Source organism: Gymnoscopelus braueri, assembly GCF_963280865.1.
Source record: "Gymnoscopelus braueri genome assembly, chromosome: 9".
NCBI lineage: Eukaryota > Metazoa > Chordata > Actinopteri > Myctophiformes > Myctophidae > Gymnoscopelus > Gymnoscopelus braueri.
In genome coordinates this window covers 54,252,138-54,271,023 of record NC_137610.1, presented here as the reverse complement: position 1 = coordinate 54,271,023, position 18,886 = coordinate 54,252,138, and the positions used below count along the sequence as shown (strand labels likewise).

The following is an 18,886-nucleotide window of genomic DNA, read 5'->3' as shown; positions in this document are numbered from 1 at the left end:
GTCGGGGATCCCCATACAAGATTTGTATAGTTAAAATGTAGAAAAAAAAATTTTTTTTCTTTAAAGATGAAAAAGAATAGCAGATCTACAAGCTCACAACGAGTCACATCACGGTGCGATGAGAGCTTGTAGATTGGCTATTCTCAAATAGCCCATGTATAATGTTTAAAAGTGGTTTAAATTGATAGTCGCTTCATTTGGGCTTGCAATCTGGCAACACCGGGTTTTCACTTCTTCTTGGACACGCCGACCGTGCGGCCGCGCCGGCCGGTGGTCTTGGTGTGCTGACCGCGGACGCGCAGCCCCCAGGAGTGCCGCAGGCCACGGTGAGCTCTGGTCCTCTTCAGGGTGTCCACGTCCTCTCTCAGCTTGTTGTCCACGCCGCTGGACAGAACCTGGCCGCAGGTACCGTCCTTAATGTCCTTCTGCCGGTTGAGGCACCAGTCTGGGATCTTGTACTGACCCGGGTTCTGCATCACGCTCACCACCCTCTCCACCTCCTCCTCGGTCAGCCCTCCGGCCCGCCTGTCCAGGTCGACGTCGGCCCGCGCTAGGACCGCGTGAGCGTAACGTTTCCCGGCGCCCTTGATGGCGGCGATGGCGAAGGCGATCTTCTCCCTGCCGTCAATGTTCGTGTTCAGCACACGAAGAATGTGCTGGAAATTGTCAGGGACGACCAGAGACATCTTGGAGAGCAGATTTCCGTGCAAAGTGGGAGGTTTAAAAATGATACTCAGTCTAAACAGGTTCTGTAACGCTAAACGACTTTGGTTCCTTATAACCTCCATGGGTGGTTTGCGCGTGATGATGCTCCTTGTGATGTAAGCGTCCTTATTTGGGCATTCGGGTGCTATTAGGGCTGGGCCATATGACTAATTGAGATGTGGCTATATCTCAATTACTATTCAAACTAGCTTGTGTTTTTTGTGTCTAACCCTCGGTTTTAGGGCGACTGAATCAACTGAGAAATGACCATCGGGCGGACCACGTCGTCAAGCTCATGTCACCATGACTCAGCCATAACCATATAAGGAGTTCCCAATGCAGCTACGCCCAAATATGGAGTGTGTTGTCTAACCTCAATGTGTTGTCACGGCACCAGGTGCAAACAAATCAGTCAGCTCCATATATGGGCACAAAAGGGGGCATGCCCATACATAGGTGTAAACTGATGACATCAGCGATCTCCATACTGTATATGGGCATAAAAGGGACAAGGACTGACAAGAGATCTCCATATATGGGTTAGGGTTATTGGTCGGAGCGGCGATCGGCAGTGTGACGTAGATGTGAGGCCTGCGTAGCAGCCCGAACTTCTAGTTACTTACTTAACCACAAAGTCGTCAAGTAATCCAGTATGCCAGCCCATCTTAGGCACTTGTTGTGTTAGTCACTATGGGACGAACCGATTCGTCTGTTTCCCAGGCGGCCTCTCTAACCATTCAACTATGGCCTTTAAGGTAGTCAAGTATTCAAATGGTAAAAAATTAATTGCTTACTTATGAAATTACTTGGTAATATGAATTACTTGGTCTCAGTGCTTTATGTCTCATTTCCATTGATCTGTGCGTCGGTAATTACATTATTGCATTAATTTCTGTGTGCTGCCAAACTCCTTAATTATTTTTTTTAAGTAACTTTCCTCGATTACGTTGAAAATGTTAAACTTATTTACAGAGTTTGGGGAGGCTGTATTAACGTACGGAAAATAACATGACTTCTGGCAGAGATTGACTTCGCTGAGCGACACTTGTTGTTGTTTACTATCGTGAGTTTCACAGTTTGGTCCTAGCGCACTTGTCATTATTGATGATGTCATAGTATGACATCAAAGTGTTTGACACAGAGACCAACTGCTGGCTGAACACATCTTCTGTAGAGTGAGGAAGAAGTTATATGGCTGCTTATATCTAACCTTTATATTATACCATCACTTACAGTATAACACTTCTACAATACATTATGATATATTTGACAGCTTGTAAGAGCCTAGATGTCTCCACTAGGCCTAATAGCTATTGTTTTGGTACAGCCTATCTTGTTATGGTTCAGTTTGTCCTTCAGGCAGCTACAGTATAACCAGTGGTGGAAAAAGTACTCAAATGTTTTACTTAAGTAAAAGTATCACTACTGCAATATAGAAGTACTCTGTTACAAGTAAAAGTTCGGAATCCAAAATTTACTTGAGTAAAAGTACAAAAGTATTGGTATCAAAATGTACTTAAAGTAGCAAAAGTAAAAGTACTAAAATGTTTGAAAATAGCAGATCTACAAGCTCACAACGCGTCGCGAGCTTGTAGATCTGCTATTTTCAAATAGCCTAGGTTTAAAATAGGGCTAAAGTGGTTAATGTATGTTTTATAATATAATAATTAATATCTGCAAAATAACTAGTAACTAAAGTTTTCAAATAATTGCAGTGGAGTAAAAGTACAATAATTGCCTCCGAGATGTAGTGGAGTAGAAGTAAAAGTATTGAAAATGGGAAATACTCCAGTAAAGTAAAAAATCCTCAAAACTGTACTTAAGTACAGTACTCGAGTACATGTACTTAGTTACTTTCCACCACTGCGTATAACTATGATCTCTGCCCTGTGCTCCGGGCAGAACTACCGTACCACTGACATGAGTGTTAATGTACTTCTGACCATGATATCATTCACATAAAGCATAACCACCTCCACCTAGAATATTGTCTCGACTCCTATATGCCTGATCCATTGCTGATTGATCCAGAAAGACACTGGGATCATGAACAAAAAAGGGTTTTCAAAGAAGTAGGCTACTGCTTAACTCCCATAAGGTGTGGACTGCAGACTTGCAGAGAAAATGATTCCAAGGCACGCCGTCTTTGATGAAAAAATATAGGATTTATTTTGAGCAAGCAGCAAATTATGACTAGATAGGTGCTCTTTGGTGATACAGGTAGGAACATACTGTATGAACAAAAAATAGTTTTCAAAGAAGTATACTAGCTTAACTCCCATAAGGTGTGGACTGCGGACTGGCAAAGAAAATAATTCCAAGGCACTCTGTGACCACAAAAAGTAGTCACCCTATTCTGTTGTAGCCGACCACAGAAAGTTGCCTTTGTTTTCAAGTGGGGCTCATTTGCATTCGGCCGAATTGTTAATGAGTGGCCATTAAAAACCAGTTTAGCCGTCAAACCGGTTCTGGCCCGGTCAACGTTAGACTCCACCGTACGCCACTGGTCCCTGGACCACACTTTGAGACCCCCCGGTGTAGCAGAGTGTTTCCAGTGAGCCAACATGCAACAATATCATCACCCTGACTCTGTTTGAGCAGAATGGAACAGAGCCTTCATTAGCATCATGTGGTAACACCTGTGAAGGAAGTAAGGAAGATAGACCCTATTGTAGGATAGAGAAAAATGACGTCGGCGACTCTTCCTTATAAAATAGATTCCAGTTGCACCACCTCACACTAAGTTCAAACTTAGCCTAGTTATAGGTTACCCCATTCAATCCGGGGATGCATCTCTGTCATTTTAGATTTATTTGGGCTATTCAAAAATAGCAGATCTACAAGCTCATAGCGCGGCACCGAGTGCCGCGCTATGAGCTTGTAGATCTGCTATTTTTGAAAAATCGTGAAAATGTGTGCAAATCTGTATGTATTTTTAAAGTGAACATTTGTAACTCAAATCTTTGCTTCTGGGGGGTCCCTGGAACAAAAATATTTTAAAAATAAAAAAAAACAACATTTTTTTATGATTTGCACACAATTTCACGATTTTTCAAAAAAAATAGCAGATATACAAGCTCATTCATAGCGCGGCACCGGCTATGAGCTGATCGTGTCATGTTCGCATCCACCCAGCAGAGGGCGCCGCAGCCACACCAGTTAAGGAACCACCCCATCCACTCCATCCAACTGTTTACGGAAGTCCAAATGACGTGTCAAGTGTGTTACCCCAAAGCATTGTGGGAAAAGCAAACCCAAGAAGCGGAGGAGCAGCTCTCTGGCAGCAGTAATGGTGACGGTATGATGGCGTGAAGAAAAGCCTTCCACAACAGTCCTAAACAAACTCACACACATATCTCGGGGATATTCCACAGCGAACACGTTGACATTACGATGCCGCTGGACGCCTTGGTTCTGTGTGTTTGAGGCCGAGAGGAGGAACAGCCGCATGCCTGCTGTCAGCAGGGCCGTACAGTACAGGGCCGGATCTACCGACGAGGGGGGGAAAAAGTGGAATATTATTGTGTGAATCAGGGCTGGATCTAGCAACAAGGAAGGAGGAAACAAAAGTGGGATATTATTGTGTGACTGTGAATGGACGCTAGTGTGTACTGTACTGTGTGTGTGGATCATGACCACAAACTGTGCCCTTTTTTTCTCTTCTTCTTCTTCTACCTCCACCACAGCGAGCTGGACATAAAGTAGCACGAGTTTGAAGAGGTTTTTTTTTTAGTAACCTTACTGTCTTGGACGTTCGTTTTTTTTCTCTCCTTCTTTTCAAGACGTGATAATTGGAAGGGAATCGTCAGTTTGAAACATGTCGACGAGCAGTCCCGAAGCGGTGAAGAAACTGCTGGAGAACATGCAGACGGACCTGCGCTCTCTGTCCATGGAATGCAAGAAGAAATTCCCTCCAGTCAAAGAGGTAAGAAGGGCTTCTCATCAGAGACCCATTCATTGCTTTTTTTCCATGTGCTATAAAGTACATCTACTGGTTCTCACTGGTAGGGGGTCTGATGGGGACCCCCAACCCCCAGACAGCCAGGGGTCCTTGAGGAGGGGGGGGGGTTGTAGGGGGGTCCCCCCCATGCTAGGAACCCAATTAGAACCCTTCCATGACTGCTCTGCAACTCTTGAGTGTGTGACTGTGTGTACACATGGAACCAAATGTTCCATTTGTACACACACTGACTCACTAACATTAAACACTGCAGGATTGTAGATTAGGGCTCCCAGAGGTGAAAATCGTGTGATACAGCGGGGTGCATGTGCTATATCAAACTGGGGGTCCCTGGGCTAATGTATATCAAACTGGGGGTCCCTGGGCTAATGCACATCAAACTGGGGGTCCCTGGGCTAATGCATATCAAACTGGGGGTCCCTGGGCTAATGCATATCAAACTGGGGGTCCCTGGGCTAATGCATATCAAACTGGGGGTCCCTGGGCTAATGCACATCAAACTGGGGGTCCCTGGGCTAATGCATATCACCCTGAGGGGTCCCTGAAAGTAAATAGGTTTGAGAGTCACTGTGCTAAGTTGTATAACGTCTATATTTTGTGTATATGTTGAGGTTGTGAGGCATTGGGTCAGTGATGTATCGACATCATACATGGGCAACTGGCGGCCCGGGGGCCACACGCGGCCCCCACCTTCACTTAATGCGGCCCGCAGGTTAATATCAGAATACTGATATATTATTGATTTCAGCTGTTATGATTCCAAACATGCAAACATGACCCGCTTTAATTACTTAAAGTCTATATGAGTAGCTTAATGACAAGTATTAAAATTCTATTGTCTTTTTTATGTCCAATGTATTTGTATTTAAGTTCATAAAGCTAACATAAGTATAACTAAATACATTTGAAATTAAATATGTTACTTTTCAGGATTCCAATTCAAGAATAGCAAAAAGAAATTCTGGATTCTAATTCAAAAAGTAGCAAAAATAGCAGATCTACAAGCTCAAAACGCGGCGCGCTGCGGCGCGTTTTGAGCTTGTAGATCGGCTATTTTTGCTACTTTTTTGTGTGATATAGAATGTCGAAAAAAGTTAAAATACGGAGAGACAGTATATGCAATGTGGCCCTCTGGAGTCAGCGTAGAAATATAGTGGTCCTCTCCATCATCAAAAGTTGCCCACTGCTGACCTACACTATGTATGTATTGTTATGGTGTGTGGACACACCTGCAGCTCCTCCTACTGACAAGTTGTATCAGCTGCAGGACTCACACATTTATAGTTTGAATTACGTACATGTTTTGTTTGTTTTATGTTATGTTCCTGGCATAGTAACTGTTCTGTGTTTACATAACAAAACAAAACAATAAACATACTGTATATGTATTTTTTTAACCAGTCATTTCTGTCTACAACACCAGCAGTTATCAGCCACTGGAGTAGTGTGGTGGTGTTAGCCTGCACACATCAACTTTATGGTCTCACATCACAGGTTTACAGGTGTAAAACAGAGGGTGGAATTCGTTTTTGTGCAAGCTCCATCGTTTTGTTATTTCCATAAAAAGAGAAAGGGATCTAAAGGGGAAGTAGAAGGAGGGGGGTGGGGGGCAAGGGGAAGATAAAGAGATCAATAAAAACAACAACAATTTATCTACGTACATATTTACACATAGTATATCTATCTGGTGCGGTAAGTACCTGAGATAATCCATAGGGTGCATGAGCGTAGCAGCAGAATACATGTGTAACATACAAATGTTAACTGGGTCTACGGGGTAGTAGTTTAATGTAATAATCCATATATTTCAATAAAGAAGTGTTTTAATGCCGCCTGTGGCCGATTCTGTCGGAAGTTCCCAATGGGCGGTAGTGACGGGTAGTGACGGGGCGCATCCGGTGGAACCCGGAATTACACTAAATGTAAACAGGAAGTAAACGAGGGTTAAAAAATGGCGTTCGGCCACAGACGACATTAAAACACTTCTTCATTGAAATATATGGATTATTACATTACACTACTACCCCGTAGACCCAGTTAACATTTGGGGCTCGGCGGTAAGCACCTTATTTTCATTTTGTACAATGTTTGGAGTGTCTACGGGGCATAGTGCAGAAAGTCCAGGTCACTATGGGAAGTGCACCCTACAACTCTCGTAGATTGAAAACGTCAGAATCATAAATACGTCTACGAGGGTTGTATACTACAGCTATAGTATGTGCTAAGTTGAGGGTTTATTGAGGTTTTGTTTTGGTAGATGTAGGTGTTGGTGTTTTTGGGGCAAACGCCAACAGGGGTGTTTTTGGGGGCAAACGCCAACAGGGGTGTTTTTGGGGGCAAACGTCAACAGGGGTGTTTTTGGGTAGCCCAAAAATATCCCGTCTACCAAAACAACAGTGAAAACACCACATTACAGCGACAGGACAATGTGTTTCTGCAGGTTAACACCACCACACTGCTCCAGTGGCTGATTACTGCCTGGTATAGAGGAGATATTCAAAGATTTGCACACATTTTTCAAAAATAGCAGATATACAAGCTCATAGCGCTATGAGCTTGTATATCTGCTATTTTTGAATAGCCAAAGAAATCTTAAAAATGACATGGATGCGTTCCCGGTCTTAACCCTTTAAGACCTGAAGCCGATTCTTTGATGTCTCCTAAATCCCAACAGTATTCTGAAAAAAAACGTATGTTTCTATATCAGTGGTTCTCAAACTTTTTCATGTCAAGGACCCCCAAAATGATATGTATTTTGGCCGCCGACCCCCACCAAATATGTTGTTCCAGGGACCCCCAGAAGCAAAGATTTGAGTTAAAAATGTTGGCTTTAAAAATATATATATTCAAAGATTTGCAAAGCTCATTGTAGATCTGCTATTTTTGAATAGCCAAAGTGTGAAATAATGCTTTTTAGCTCAAATCTAAAAATGACACAGATTCTTCAGGTCTTAACGGGTTAATGAGTTAAGGCTTTTTGTACACCGTTGTAGACTGCTCTCACCTGTGGAGTTACTACAGGGCTAGCAGCATGCACACACTAAAGGCTGCATACAATGATGCTTTGTGGTCGCTGGTGAGGGTACCAGGGCTGTCAACTTTCCTCAGAAATGATATTTGAATATTGGTCTTAAAAATGTGCAGTTATTCGAATATTATTATTATTATTATTATAAAAAAATATATGAATTATTTTTTTGGGAGAAAAAAAAACAGAACCCAAGATATCATTATCTGAAGATGTGCGGCTCCATCCACTCCTTGTTTAACTTATACATTTTATAACTCAAATCTTTGCTTCTGGGGGGTCCCTGGAACAACATATTTTGAGATGGGGGTCGGTCGGCCAAATACATATCATTTTGGGGGTCCTTGACATGGAAACAGTTTGAGAACCACTGATATAGTAACAATAGTTTTCCAGAAAAATTAAGATATTTGTCATTTTTCGTTATTCATTGATTTATTTATTTATTGGTTTTGTCATTTGGTATGTGATACGGAACCCTGAGTCTGAAATAAAGATGGAATTGAATTAAACTAAATGAATCATTGCTGTATGGAGTGTTTGTTCAGTAACAGGCAGGGCCGGATTACCCATAGGCCGTTGGGGGCGAGTGCCCTGGGGCACCAGCCAATGGGGGCACCCAAAAAAAAAAAAAAAAAAAAACTTTTTTTTTTTTAAATAAGAATTAAATAACATAACCTTAACATAACCCTAACCCTAAAACCGAAATAAAGTAACCAAAAACCGAAAAGAAACTAACAAAATCCGGCAATTTTTCGCGCGAGTGCACGATTTCGGCGCCCGCACGCTTTGCGCGCGGGCGCGCGGGGGGCACCTCAACTTGAGGTCGCCCTGGGGCACCACATAGTGCTAATCCGGCCCTGGTAACAGGGGTCTGCAGCTCTTTAATAAACAGAAAAGACATTTTCAGGTGGGGCGCCGATTTCATCCAATCAGGAGAGAGTACCCCTTTATCAGCTTCAATTTGATAGTGTTCCAGATCCAATGTTGTCTGCTTTGTGTCATCACTTCCACTTGCACTTGTTTATCCTGTATCCTCTATATGAGTCCCTTCTCCTGATTGGATCAATTGGTATCCTGACCTGGAAATGTATGTTCTGTTTATTAAAGAGATGGAGAGATGGGGAGACACCTGTTACTGAACAAACACTCTATAGCAATGAATACTATCACAATATAGAGCTACTATTTAAGCACTTATTTGAACAAAAACATGATATCACTCACACCACCATTAAAGGATGAGTTCACCCAAAAAATTACTTATTTTCTATCAATTGCACACCCTATGAAGCCTTGAATCCATGGATTCTTTTTTGTTTTTGTCGCATTCCTAAGCTAATAATTTGATTCCCGTCTCCTACCGGCTAATGTATCCGGTAGGAGACACAAAGTAGATTATTTGTGTCTCCTACCGGAAATACACACGGTCATCAAATTATTGTCTTAGGAATGCCACAAAAACAAAAATAAATCCATGAAATCAAGGCTTCATGGGGTGTGTAATTGATAGAAAATAAGATTTTTTTTGGGTGAACTCCTCCTTTAATAGGAGGAAGTTTAGTTTGGCATGTTCCTCTCGTGTAACACCGGTATTAACCCATTAAGACCGGGAACGCATCTGTGTGTGTCATTTTAAGATTTCTTTGGCTATTCAAAAATAGCAGATCTACAAGCTCATAGAGCGGCACAGAGTGCCCCGCTATGAGCTTGTAGATCTGCTATTTTTGAAAAAAAAAAAATTTGGCAAATCTTTGAATTTGTATATTGTTTCAAAGCGAACAAAATATATCCGCGGCCAAATACATATCATTTTGGGCGGTCCTTTGACATGAGAAAAGTTTGAGAACCACTGATATTATAGCAGGATAAGTGTTTTTCAAAAAACTGTTAGGATTTAGAAGACAATTGTAGAATCCCCCAGAAGCAAAGATTTGAGTTAAAAAATTTCCCTTTAAAAATATATATATATTCAAAGATTTTCAAAAGAAATTAGCAGATCTACAAGCTCGTAGCACGGCACAGAGTGCCGCGCTACGAGCTTGTAGATCTAAAAAAAAAAGAAATCTAAAAATGACACAGATTCTTTCCCAGTCTAAATGGGTAATATGATCAGTAATAGTAGCGTAATAGCGTAGAAATATGCTTCCAAATGTACTCTACATCTGCGGTGTGCGTTCTTGTTGACCACTGTAGTCCAGGTGACTGACCTAATTGTTTGTTGCTTCCTTTGTCGAGATCATTTTTCAAGGCATTGTCTTTTTTTTTGTAAACAATAGACTCTGTCCTACTAGTAGAGTAAGAAAAGAAAGAGCTGGTAGACAGAGAGAGAGAGAGAGAGAGAGGGGGATGACATGTGATACAGCCATGACAGTGCAACCTGGATGTGCCACCAGGGAGGGCAAGCCCCATTGTTGATCATGCTGCTGGTGACCTCACGGTTTAGTACTATGAGAACACCAGAGGCTGTGTGATGTCAGGCTCTTGTTAGGTAGGCCTGTCTCTCAATTATTACATAATGGCAATTATTTTGTGTTATGATCATTTCCATGCAGTGGTGTAAAGTAACTAAGTACATTTACTCAAGTACTGTACATAATTGCACTTTTGAGGAATGTTTGACTTTACTGGAGTATTTCCCATTTGCTGTACTTTTACTTCTACTCCACTACATCTTAGAGGCAAATCTAATACTTTTACTCCACTACAATTATTTGAAAACTTTAGTTACTAGTTACTTTTAAGATATAAATGATGATATTATGAAACATACATTAACCACTTTAGCTCTGTTTTATACCCGGGCGATTTGAAAATAGCCGATCTACAAGCTCGCGACGCGTTGTGAGCTTGTAGATCTGCCTTTCAGGCCTCGAAAAACTTAACCTGCTCTTACAGACAGTGTGGCTAGACGCTAGCCGTCTACTAGAGCAGTGGTTCTCAAACCTTTTCATGTCAAGGACCCCCCAAAATGATATGAATTTGGCCGAGGACCCACATCTCAAAATATTTTGTTCCAGGGACCCCCCCCAGAAGGAAAGATTTGAGTTACAAATGCTTTTAAAATATATATATACTGTACTCAAAGCTTTGAATACATTTTCAAGATTATTTTTCAAAAATAGCAGATCTACAAGCTCATAGCGCGGCACTCGGTGCCGCGCTATGAGCTTGTAGATCTGCTATTTTTGAATAGCCAAAGTATAAAAGGTTAAAGTGGTTACAATTATTGTAATGGCATATTAACACATTTTGCTGGGGACCCCCTGGAACCCCCCCCCTCCAGGGGGTACCAATGTACTAGAGGGTCTGTCTGTCTGTCTGTCTGTCTGTCTGTCTGTCCAGAGATAATCTCTGCTGGACCGATCATGGCCAAACTAAGTTTTATACTTTTTGAAATATTCAACTTTTCAATTTTCCAATGGAAGTCGGGTGGGGCTGTGATCACACTGAAACGTTTCCCAAACTAGGAGTCATACTGTACTAGGGGGTGTCCAAATATGTTTTTCAAATATTTGAACGTATGAAAATACCTCACAGGTTAGGATATCAACAATACAACAATGTTATTTAACTACAGTACACTATCAGTAGTCTGTAGTTGGCAGTGTAGCCAAATGGAAGCCATTCACCTGTGAACAAAACCAAAACAATTCAACCTTTTTTTTTTACCCCCGCTGTTATTCTATTTGCATGACTATTACTGACAGGCCATGATGAACAATACCTTTTTTAGGAAGGAAGTCGCATTACACTGCAGGCCATATAAAATATGCCCTCTTGCCACGATTGGACCTCGGGCTGGACTTTGGACATTTGTGGTCAGAGATGACAGATGTCATAGTGTAGTTAGATGACTGACATCACAGGTAGGGTTGGGGTTCTCAAACCTTTTCATGTCAAGGACCCCCAAAATGTGTTTGGCTGCGGACCCCCAGCTCACAACACGTCGCGTCGCGACGCATTGTGAGCTTGTAGATCTGCTATTTTCAAACATTTGAGTACTTTTACTTTTGCTACTTTAAGTACATTTTGATACCAACGGATTTGATCCTCAATGTTGGATCCGGCTCCCAAGGGTTCCGGATCTCAACACCTAAGGATCCTCAGATCCACATTGGAGCCACAGCCATGGCAGCCATGTTTCTATGTGGGTCCAGAGATCCACATAATATCCTAGTTCTAATGAGAGCCACTAGCTGTAATAAAATGCAGCGAGCCTCTGACCATTAGGCTGGTGCACATTTGCATGAGGAAAATGATGTCTTTGTCCTGCGTTGAACCTTAGCTCAGAGGCTCAGCAGAGAAAAAAAAAATTATATGAATTTGATGTGATGATGGTCTTTTCTCTTTAACCACTTGAAGCCCTGTTTCTATAACAGCAAATAATGGCAGATCTATAAGCTTGCGACGCAAGCTTTTAAGTCTATTGTGACCTATTAAAATGGGGACAACAGGGGGCGCGGTGGCGCAGTCGGTAGCGCTGTCGCCTCACAGCTAGAAGGTCCTGGGTTCGATTCCCTGCCGGGGACGCTGGGGGCGTGTCCACTCCTCCGCGTCATCAGTGCCCATACCCTAGGTGGGGTTGGTGAAAGGGCCTTTCTTCCCCCGCGGTCCCCCTGGTCAGCCGGTGCGCCTGATGGAGGGGAAAGGAACAGGTTGGAATAACGTGTTCCTTCCACGCGCTACGTCCTACCGGGGAAACCCCCCCCCCTGTCAGGTGATGAGAAGGCTTGTTAGCTCTCAGGCATTGAAGGAGGCATGAGCTCGGCTCTGGGCTCTCCCTAGGCTGGCAGAGGGAGTGTAGTGCCCAGGATTACTTAGACCAGAGGTCTTCAACAGGGGGTCCGCGGAGGTACTGCAGGGGGTCTGCAAAATTGTTCTTTGTTTAAACAATATTTTTGTTTTAAAAAACTTTAAAAACTTTTTTTTAAATAAATAAATAAATAAAATCAAATTGTCTTTAAACATAACATGAATCCACCATTTTTTAGCAAGCAGATACATGGAGGCACAATGCACAATAACATGGTATGTACTATGTTTATACATATTTTGTAGAGAAAGGTCCTTTTGCACACCTACTGGGACTAGTAGGAGCAGGCAACCATGTTTTCATGTTTAGACATATAAAACACAATTTTATACATAATTATACAATATATGTGGTAGCCCCCCCCCTACCCTATGAGGTGGGGGGGTCCCTGCTCCATCTCCCCATCAGTTTGGGGGTCCCTGCTCCATCTCCCCATCAGTTTGGGGGTCCCTGCTCCATCTCCCCATCAGTTTGGGGGTCCCTGGCCTGAAAAGGTTGTAGACCCCTGACTTAGACACTTGGCACTGGGTGAAAAAAACAATGGGGTTGCAAAATCGTGGGATAAAAATGTAGAGAAACAAAGAAATGGGGACAACAGGTTGAAAGTGGTTAAAGGTAGGTAGAGTGTGTTCCTATGGTAACAACATGTACTTGATGGTGCAGAGAGACACACACACACACACACACACACACACACACACACACACACACACACACACACACACACACACACACACACACACACACACACACACACACACACACACACACACACACACACACACACACACACACACACATTGTGTGGTGATGTTAGTGAAATACAGAGTGCAGCCAGCCCAGTGTCTGACAGATGATGTAATGCATTGCAGGACACTCCAGTCTAGACCAGTGATGCTCAACCATTTCAAGGACCCCCAGTTTGATATGTAATAGGCGAATGTTCGCCTATTTTTGTCAGTAGTTCACCTATTATCCCATTAAGACCAGAGGCGATTCTTAAAAATGTTTTCTAAATCCTTTTTTGAAAAAAAAAAAAAAAAAAAAAAAAAAGATTTTTCAAAAATAGCAGATCTACAAGCTCATAGTGCGGCACTCTGTGCCGCACTATGAGCTTGTATATCTGCTATTTTTGAATAGTTAGCCAAAGAAATCTAAAGTGACACAGATGCGTTCCAGGTCTTAATGGGTTATTATGACATGGCCAGAAAGATTCTTGGGTTTAAGTGCGTAGTAAGTTAGTAGATGTGATGTTGGAGGAGTCATCCAGTCTTGCCAGTGTCTCTGTGTTTTTCCTGTTGTGAAGACTTCAAACCCTTATATCAGATTGGTCGATACTAGGGCTGGTAAATTAATATTCGATATTCGATATATTCCTCGAATATGGGGGAAGAAATGTATGTTCGAATATAAAAACTAATATTCGATTTAAAAAAAAGTTGTTTATTTGACAGGGACAATACAAAAAACAAGTATATTTTTCATTGACTCCGAGCACTTGATACATTGTAATGCAATATGTCATGTCATAACAATCTAGACTTTGACTGCATCTCTAGAGCCTCATACTGTATATACTTTTTCATACAACGACGCACGCCAAAATAAGAGTTCTGAAAAAGGGGGGGGGCTTCTTCTGCTAACGGCTCTTTGTTCAGGGAGAGAAAGATTCTGGTAAGGAATCAGGCCTGTTGTTGTGCATCGATTTGAGGAGCGAGAGGAGCTCCTGACCCTCAGGCTGACAGAGATCCATGGATACAACCTTGTGTGAAAATGGATGCTTCTTCCACACGGGCGCCAGGTTGGACGTCTGCACTGACATTAGGTCATCTCAGAGCCCGAGGCTCCTCCACTCAAGGTCTCTATTAACACATTGAGTGCCAGAGGTTTTTTAAAACAGGGTACAGCCAGTGCCAGCGTTTTTAACGATTTTTTTAAACCTTTTCAAGTAGTCACAAAATATTTTCCGTGATCACCGTCCCCACGGTGATCCCCTCATTACACACACAGGAGTCTCGTAGAATCGGGGGGGGGGGGGGGGGAATCAGATCGGCAGTAATCCGTTCCATAATTGCAGCCAGTTGAAAATGGCGTGCGTCGTTGTAGGGCTGCACGATTCTTGCTCAAATGTGAATCACGATTTTCCTCCATAAGAATTGAGATCACGATTCTCACACGATTCTCACACAATTCTCTTGTAAATATAAAAATATTAAGCAAAAAAAAAAATAATCGTCATAACTCAAAATCGAGATCGCATAGGTGTCTGAATCGAGATCACAATCTTTTTTCGATTAATCGTGCAGCACTACGTCGTTGTATGAAAAAAGTATATATAGTATGAGGCTCTAGAGATGCAGTCAAAGTCTAGATTGTTATGATTGAAACCATATTCATTTCAGGGACAGGATTCTATGTGTAAAAAAAAAAAAGAAGAAAAGTAAACTAGTTGTTTTTTAAACATGCCATGATAGTGACATTTTGGCTGATATCCGATGACTAAGATCAGTAAGATGATTAATATTGTCTCTGTCGGGTGGGAAACCTTATATGTCCAAAACTGTTGCTCTGTCAGGATTCAAATGAAAAAACAGCAGATACGACAAGCTCAAAACGCAATATTGCAGCACAAGTTTTCCAGTAGGGTTTACATTACACCTGTTATAGTGGTGTTTACACCTGTTATAATAACTGTGATTCTGGGTACAGAGGCAGACTTAACAAAAACTAACCAAAACGGTGCATTCTTATCAGGTCTGCTGAACGCTGTTTCCAAGTATCTGCTTTCACTAGTACTGAAGGAGATGAGCACACACTAGTTCAAACAACTTCAATGTAGTAAAGATGATGTAACATTTTATTTTTACATAACATTTTACAACTTGTTTACTTTTATGTGCTCTACAAAGTAAACCCATTTGGAAGCTTCCCCAGAAAACACGGATTCAATCTGCTGCCTTCAATAATCCCCAAAAGGCTTTTTCAGCTTCACATTCAAACATGAATATTATAGCCAAATTATCAGGATTATTTTGATATCCATTTTGTTACCGACAATGCAGGGGGTTCCCAAAGTTGGGGGTCGCGGGAGACTGGACGGTGGGGTCACGCAATTATTTTGGGTCATTAAAAAAAATATATATATATATATATATATATATTATTTTTTTTAATTTAAATTCAACAGAATGGATGAAATACAACCTAAAATGATTACAAATAGTACATTTTACCATTTTAATACATTTTTAAATGCGCACCGAACGTGCAAGTTTATGTGCATAAATTACCTCCAGGTTTGGGTGGGGTCGCGAGTCAATGGCCCCCTTATTTTGGGGTCGCGGGCTTTGGGTTTGGGAACCCATGCATTAGGGATGGGTCAGAATAATCGAATATTCAAATAAATATCCTTGTTTTTGAGGATAAAAAAATCGATTACAAAAATACTATTTAAAAATGTTTTTAGTTGCAAAGGCTATATTGTCATCCAAACCGAATAATACATTTCTTTATTAATAGCTGTAGAATAATCGTCTTTGATTTTGGGCAGTCATGCACATCCCTACAATGCATATATATATCTCTGCTGTCCGGCAGAAACCAGCTAACTCCAAAATGTACATTTTTGAGGAAATGAAAAAAAAAGTGGAGTTAGGAGGTTTTGTTCATCATTGATAAGAACAGCTGAATGAACCTCCAAGCTCACAAGGAGGTTGGAGGTCAAAAGGGGGTGGAGCCTGGAGTCAGCAAAACCGTTTAGCAGAAAGTTTGAGGATCCAATGGAGTTAGCTGGTTTTGTCAGAAGCGCTTTTTAATGCTTTTCATTGGTTCAATATTTGTTTTACCAACACAGACGTAAAGGGTGTTCAATGGCCCTGATTTATGGAAAAAAATGCAAAAGCGTCAAAATGGAGTTAGCTGGTTTCTGCCGGACAGCAACGATATCAAACTTTAGACTTGGGAAGCGATTGCATCTGTTTTGAGACAGAGTTGGACCTGTGGCTTGCAGAGACAGAGATTTATTTGAAACTTTGAGTTGATCTGTTATTGAGAGTGTGATAAAGGACCATTAGTGTGCAGTAGGGCTGGTAAATTAATATTCGAATTTTGAATATTCCTCGAATATGAGGGAAATATGAAAATTAATATTTGAATAAAAAAAAATACAAAAAAAACGTTTTTTTAATTTATTTTTTAATGTTTATTTGACTGGAACAATACAAAAAACAATGTATTATTGGATCCAAGCACTTGATACATTGTTTTTTGTATTGTCCCTGTCAAATAAACATTAAAAAAAAACACGTTTATTTAAAAAAAAAAAATTGTTTTAAATAATGATAATAATATTCTAATATATTCGAATATCTGCCAATTTTTAAGACCAATATTCGAATATCATTTTCTGAGGAAAGTTACCAGCCCTATTAGTGCAGTAATAAGCCTCTCTCATCTTTTAAAAGAGGGAGTTGCATCACAGCACGGAGCTCAAGTCAAATCAATGCCAGCATGGATGATCTTTTACACATCAAAGAACAACAGGAGGTCTAGTATATGGTCTCTGTCGGGGGGGAAACCTCATACATCCAGAACGCACTTTACAGGATTCAAACTCAAAAGTAGCAAAAGTATCAGATAGACAAGCTATCAAAAATCAAAAAATCTAAAATCTTGAACATTAGTGAACATTTTTAACACAAATCTTTGTTTCGGGGGGGATATTTTCAGATGGGGGTCTGCGGCCAAATACTTATCAATTTGGGGGTCCTTGACGTGAAAAAGTTTGAGAACCACTGAGCTAAGGGGTCTCTCTCAGCTAAGAGGACCTTTGGGCTGAACCACTGAGCTAAGGGGTCTCTCTCAGCTAAGAGGACCTTTTGGGCTGAGAAACATTGAAGACACCTGGCCGATCATGATGCCTTATTCAGACCTTTATGGGAAAAACATGGCGTGTGTTCAAAACCACTACTTTTCAGGAAATGGAAACAACCTGACGTTGCATCCAGTGTATTTTAGCCATTTATATTTAGTCTATTGCTCTTGTTAATCCTTTTCATTGGTTCAATATTTATAAAACCCACAGACACACTCAACCACTTCTTTATTTTAAATAGTGAAAATAGCTGATCTGCAAGATCTCTATTTCTGTCTGCACAACACTAAATTAAATAGGGAATTAATTTACGAATGTATTTACTCGCTATCCATTTCCCAGTACAGTGACAGTTTGCAGTATCTATTTCTCTCTCTCTCTCTCTCTCTCTCTCTCTCTCTCTCTCTCTCTCTCTCTCTCTCTCTCTCTCTCTCTCTCTCTCTCTCTCTCTCTCTCTCTCTCTCTCTCTCTCTCTCTCTCTCTCTCTCTCTCTCCCTCCTTGTCTGTCTGTCTCTGTCTGTCTGTCTGTCTGTCTGTCTGTCTGTCTGTCTCTCTCTCTCTCTCTCTCTCTCTCTCTCTCTCTCCCCCCCCTCCCTCCTTGTCTCTCTCTGTCTGTCTGTCTGTCTGTCTGTCTGTCTGTCTGTCTGTCTGTCTGTCTGTCTGTCTGTCTGTCTCTCTCTCGCTCTCGCTCTCGCTCTCTCGCTCTCGCTCTCTCTCCCCTCGCTCGCTCTCTCTCTCCCCCCTCTCTCTCTCTCTGTCTCTCTCTCTCTCTCCCTCTCTCTCCCTCTCTCTCCCCTCGCTCGCTTTCTCTCTCCCCCCTCTCTCTCTCTCTCTCTCTCTGTCTCTCTCTCTCTGTCTCTCTCTCTCTCTTTCTCTCTGTAATGACTTCCAGCTGTTCACAGTCATGGCTCCTGGTCTTAGGAAAAGCTGTGGTATTGATGACAGCAGCACTATGTATGAGCACAGATCACTACAGTGAACACTATGTATGAGCACAGTTCACTACAGTGAACACTATGTATGAGCACAGATCACTACAGTGAACACTATGTATGAGCACAGTTCACTACAGTCCGCTACGGGCTAGCTGGCTTTGCCATGCTCGTCATGTACAGACAGTCTAATGAAGATAACACAAGAGGCGCGGGAAGCAATAACTAGGAAGATCTCTAATGGTGTTATTAGTATTAGACAAAATGTTCGCTGTTGAGCAAGACCTCAATTATGCAAAGCCCGTGCCAAAAATACTGCTGAGTTGACAGAAAATGTGACAATGCGTCTGCCGCTAAGACAATCAGTCTGGGATGAGCTGTGCTAATGTTGCTTTCTCAACGAGAAGGAAATGGTCAGCCCTACAAGCATTGCTACGCCACATGTGAGATATTTTCGCTAAAGAGAGATATATAGTCGAGGGAAACGAGTAAAAAAGGACCATGAGTAGGCAGCCTAGGCACCTGGGAGACGCTGGTCAACGAATTATACAGGGTTTAAGTGATTAAAGTT

The 18,886-nt window shown here is 41.7% G+C and overlaps 2 protein-coding genes across 2 annotated transcripts in view; one reads left to right on the top strand and one right to left on the bottom strand.

Annotated features, from left to right (window-relative positions):
- Positions 1-227: 227 nt before the first annotated feature.
- LOC308091423 (small ribosomal subunit protein uS13-like) lies at positions 228-686 on the bottom strand (the record flags this gene model as incomplete). The annotated part of the gene is made up of 1 exon (XM_080437041.1): positions 228-686. The coding sequence occupies one exon, from the start codon at positions 684-686 to the stop codon at positions 228-230; it is 459 nt and encodes a 152-aa protein (XP_080293167.1).
- A 3,559-nt stretch (positions 687-4,245) lies between these two features.
- Positions 4,246-18,886, top strand: part of mon2 (MON2 homolog, regulator of endosome-to-Golgi trafficking) — a 135,487-nt gene continuing 120,846 nt past the window's right edge. Inside the window, 1 exon segment of the mRNA XM_080436709.1 lies at positions 4,246-4,630. Within this exon segment, the coding sequence (XP_080292835.1) occupies positions 4,523-4,630 (108 nt within the window). The 5' untranslated portion in view covers positions 4,246-4,522.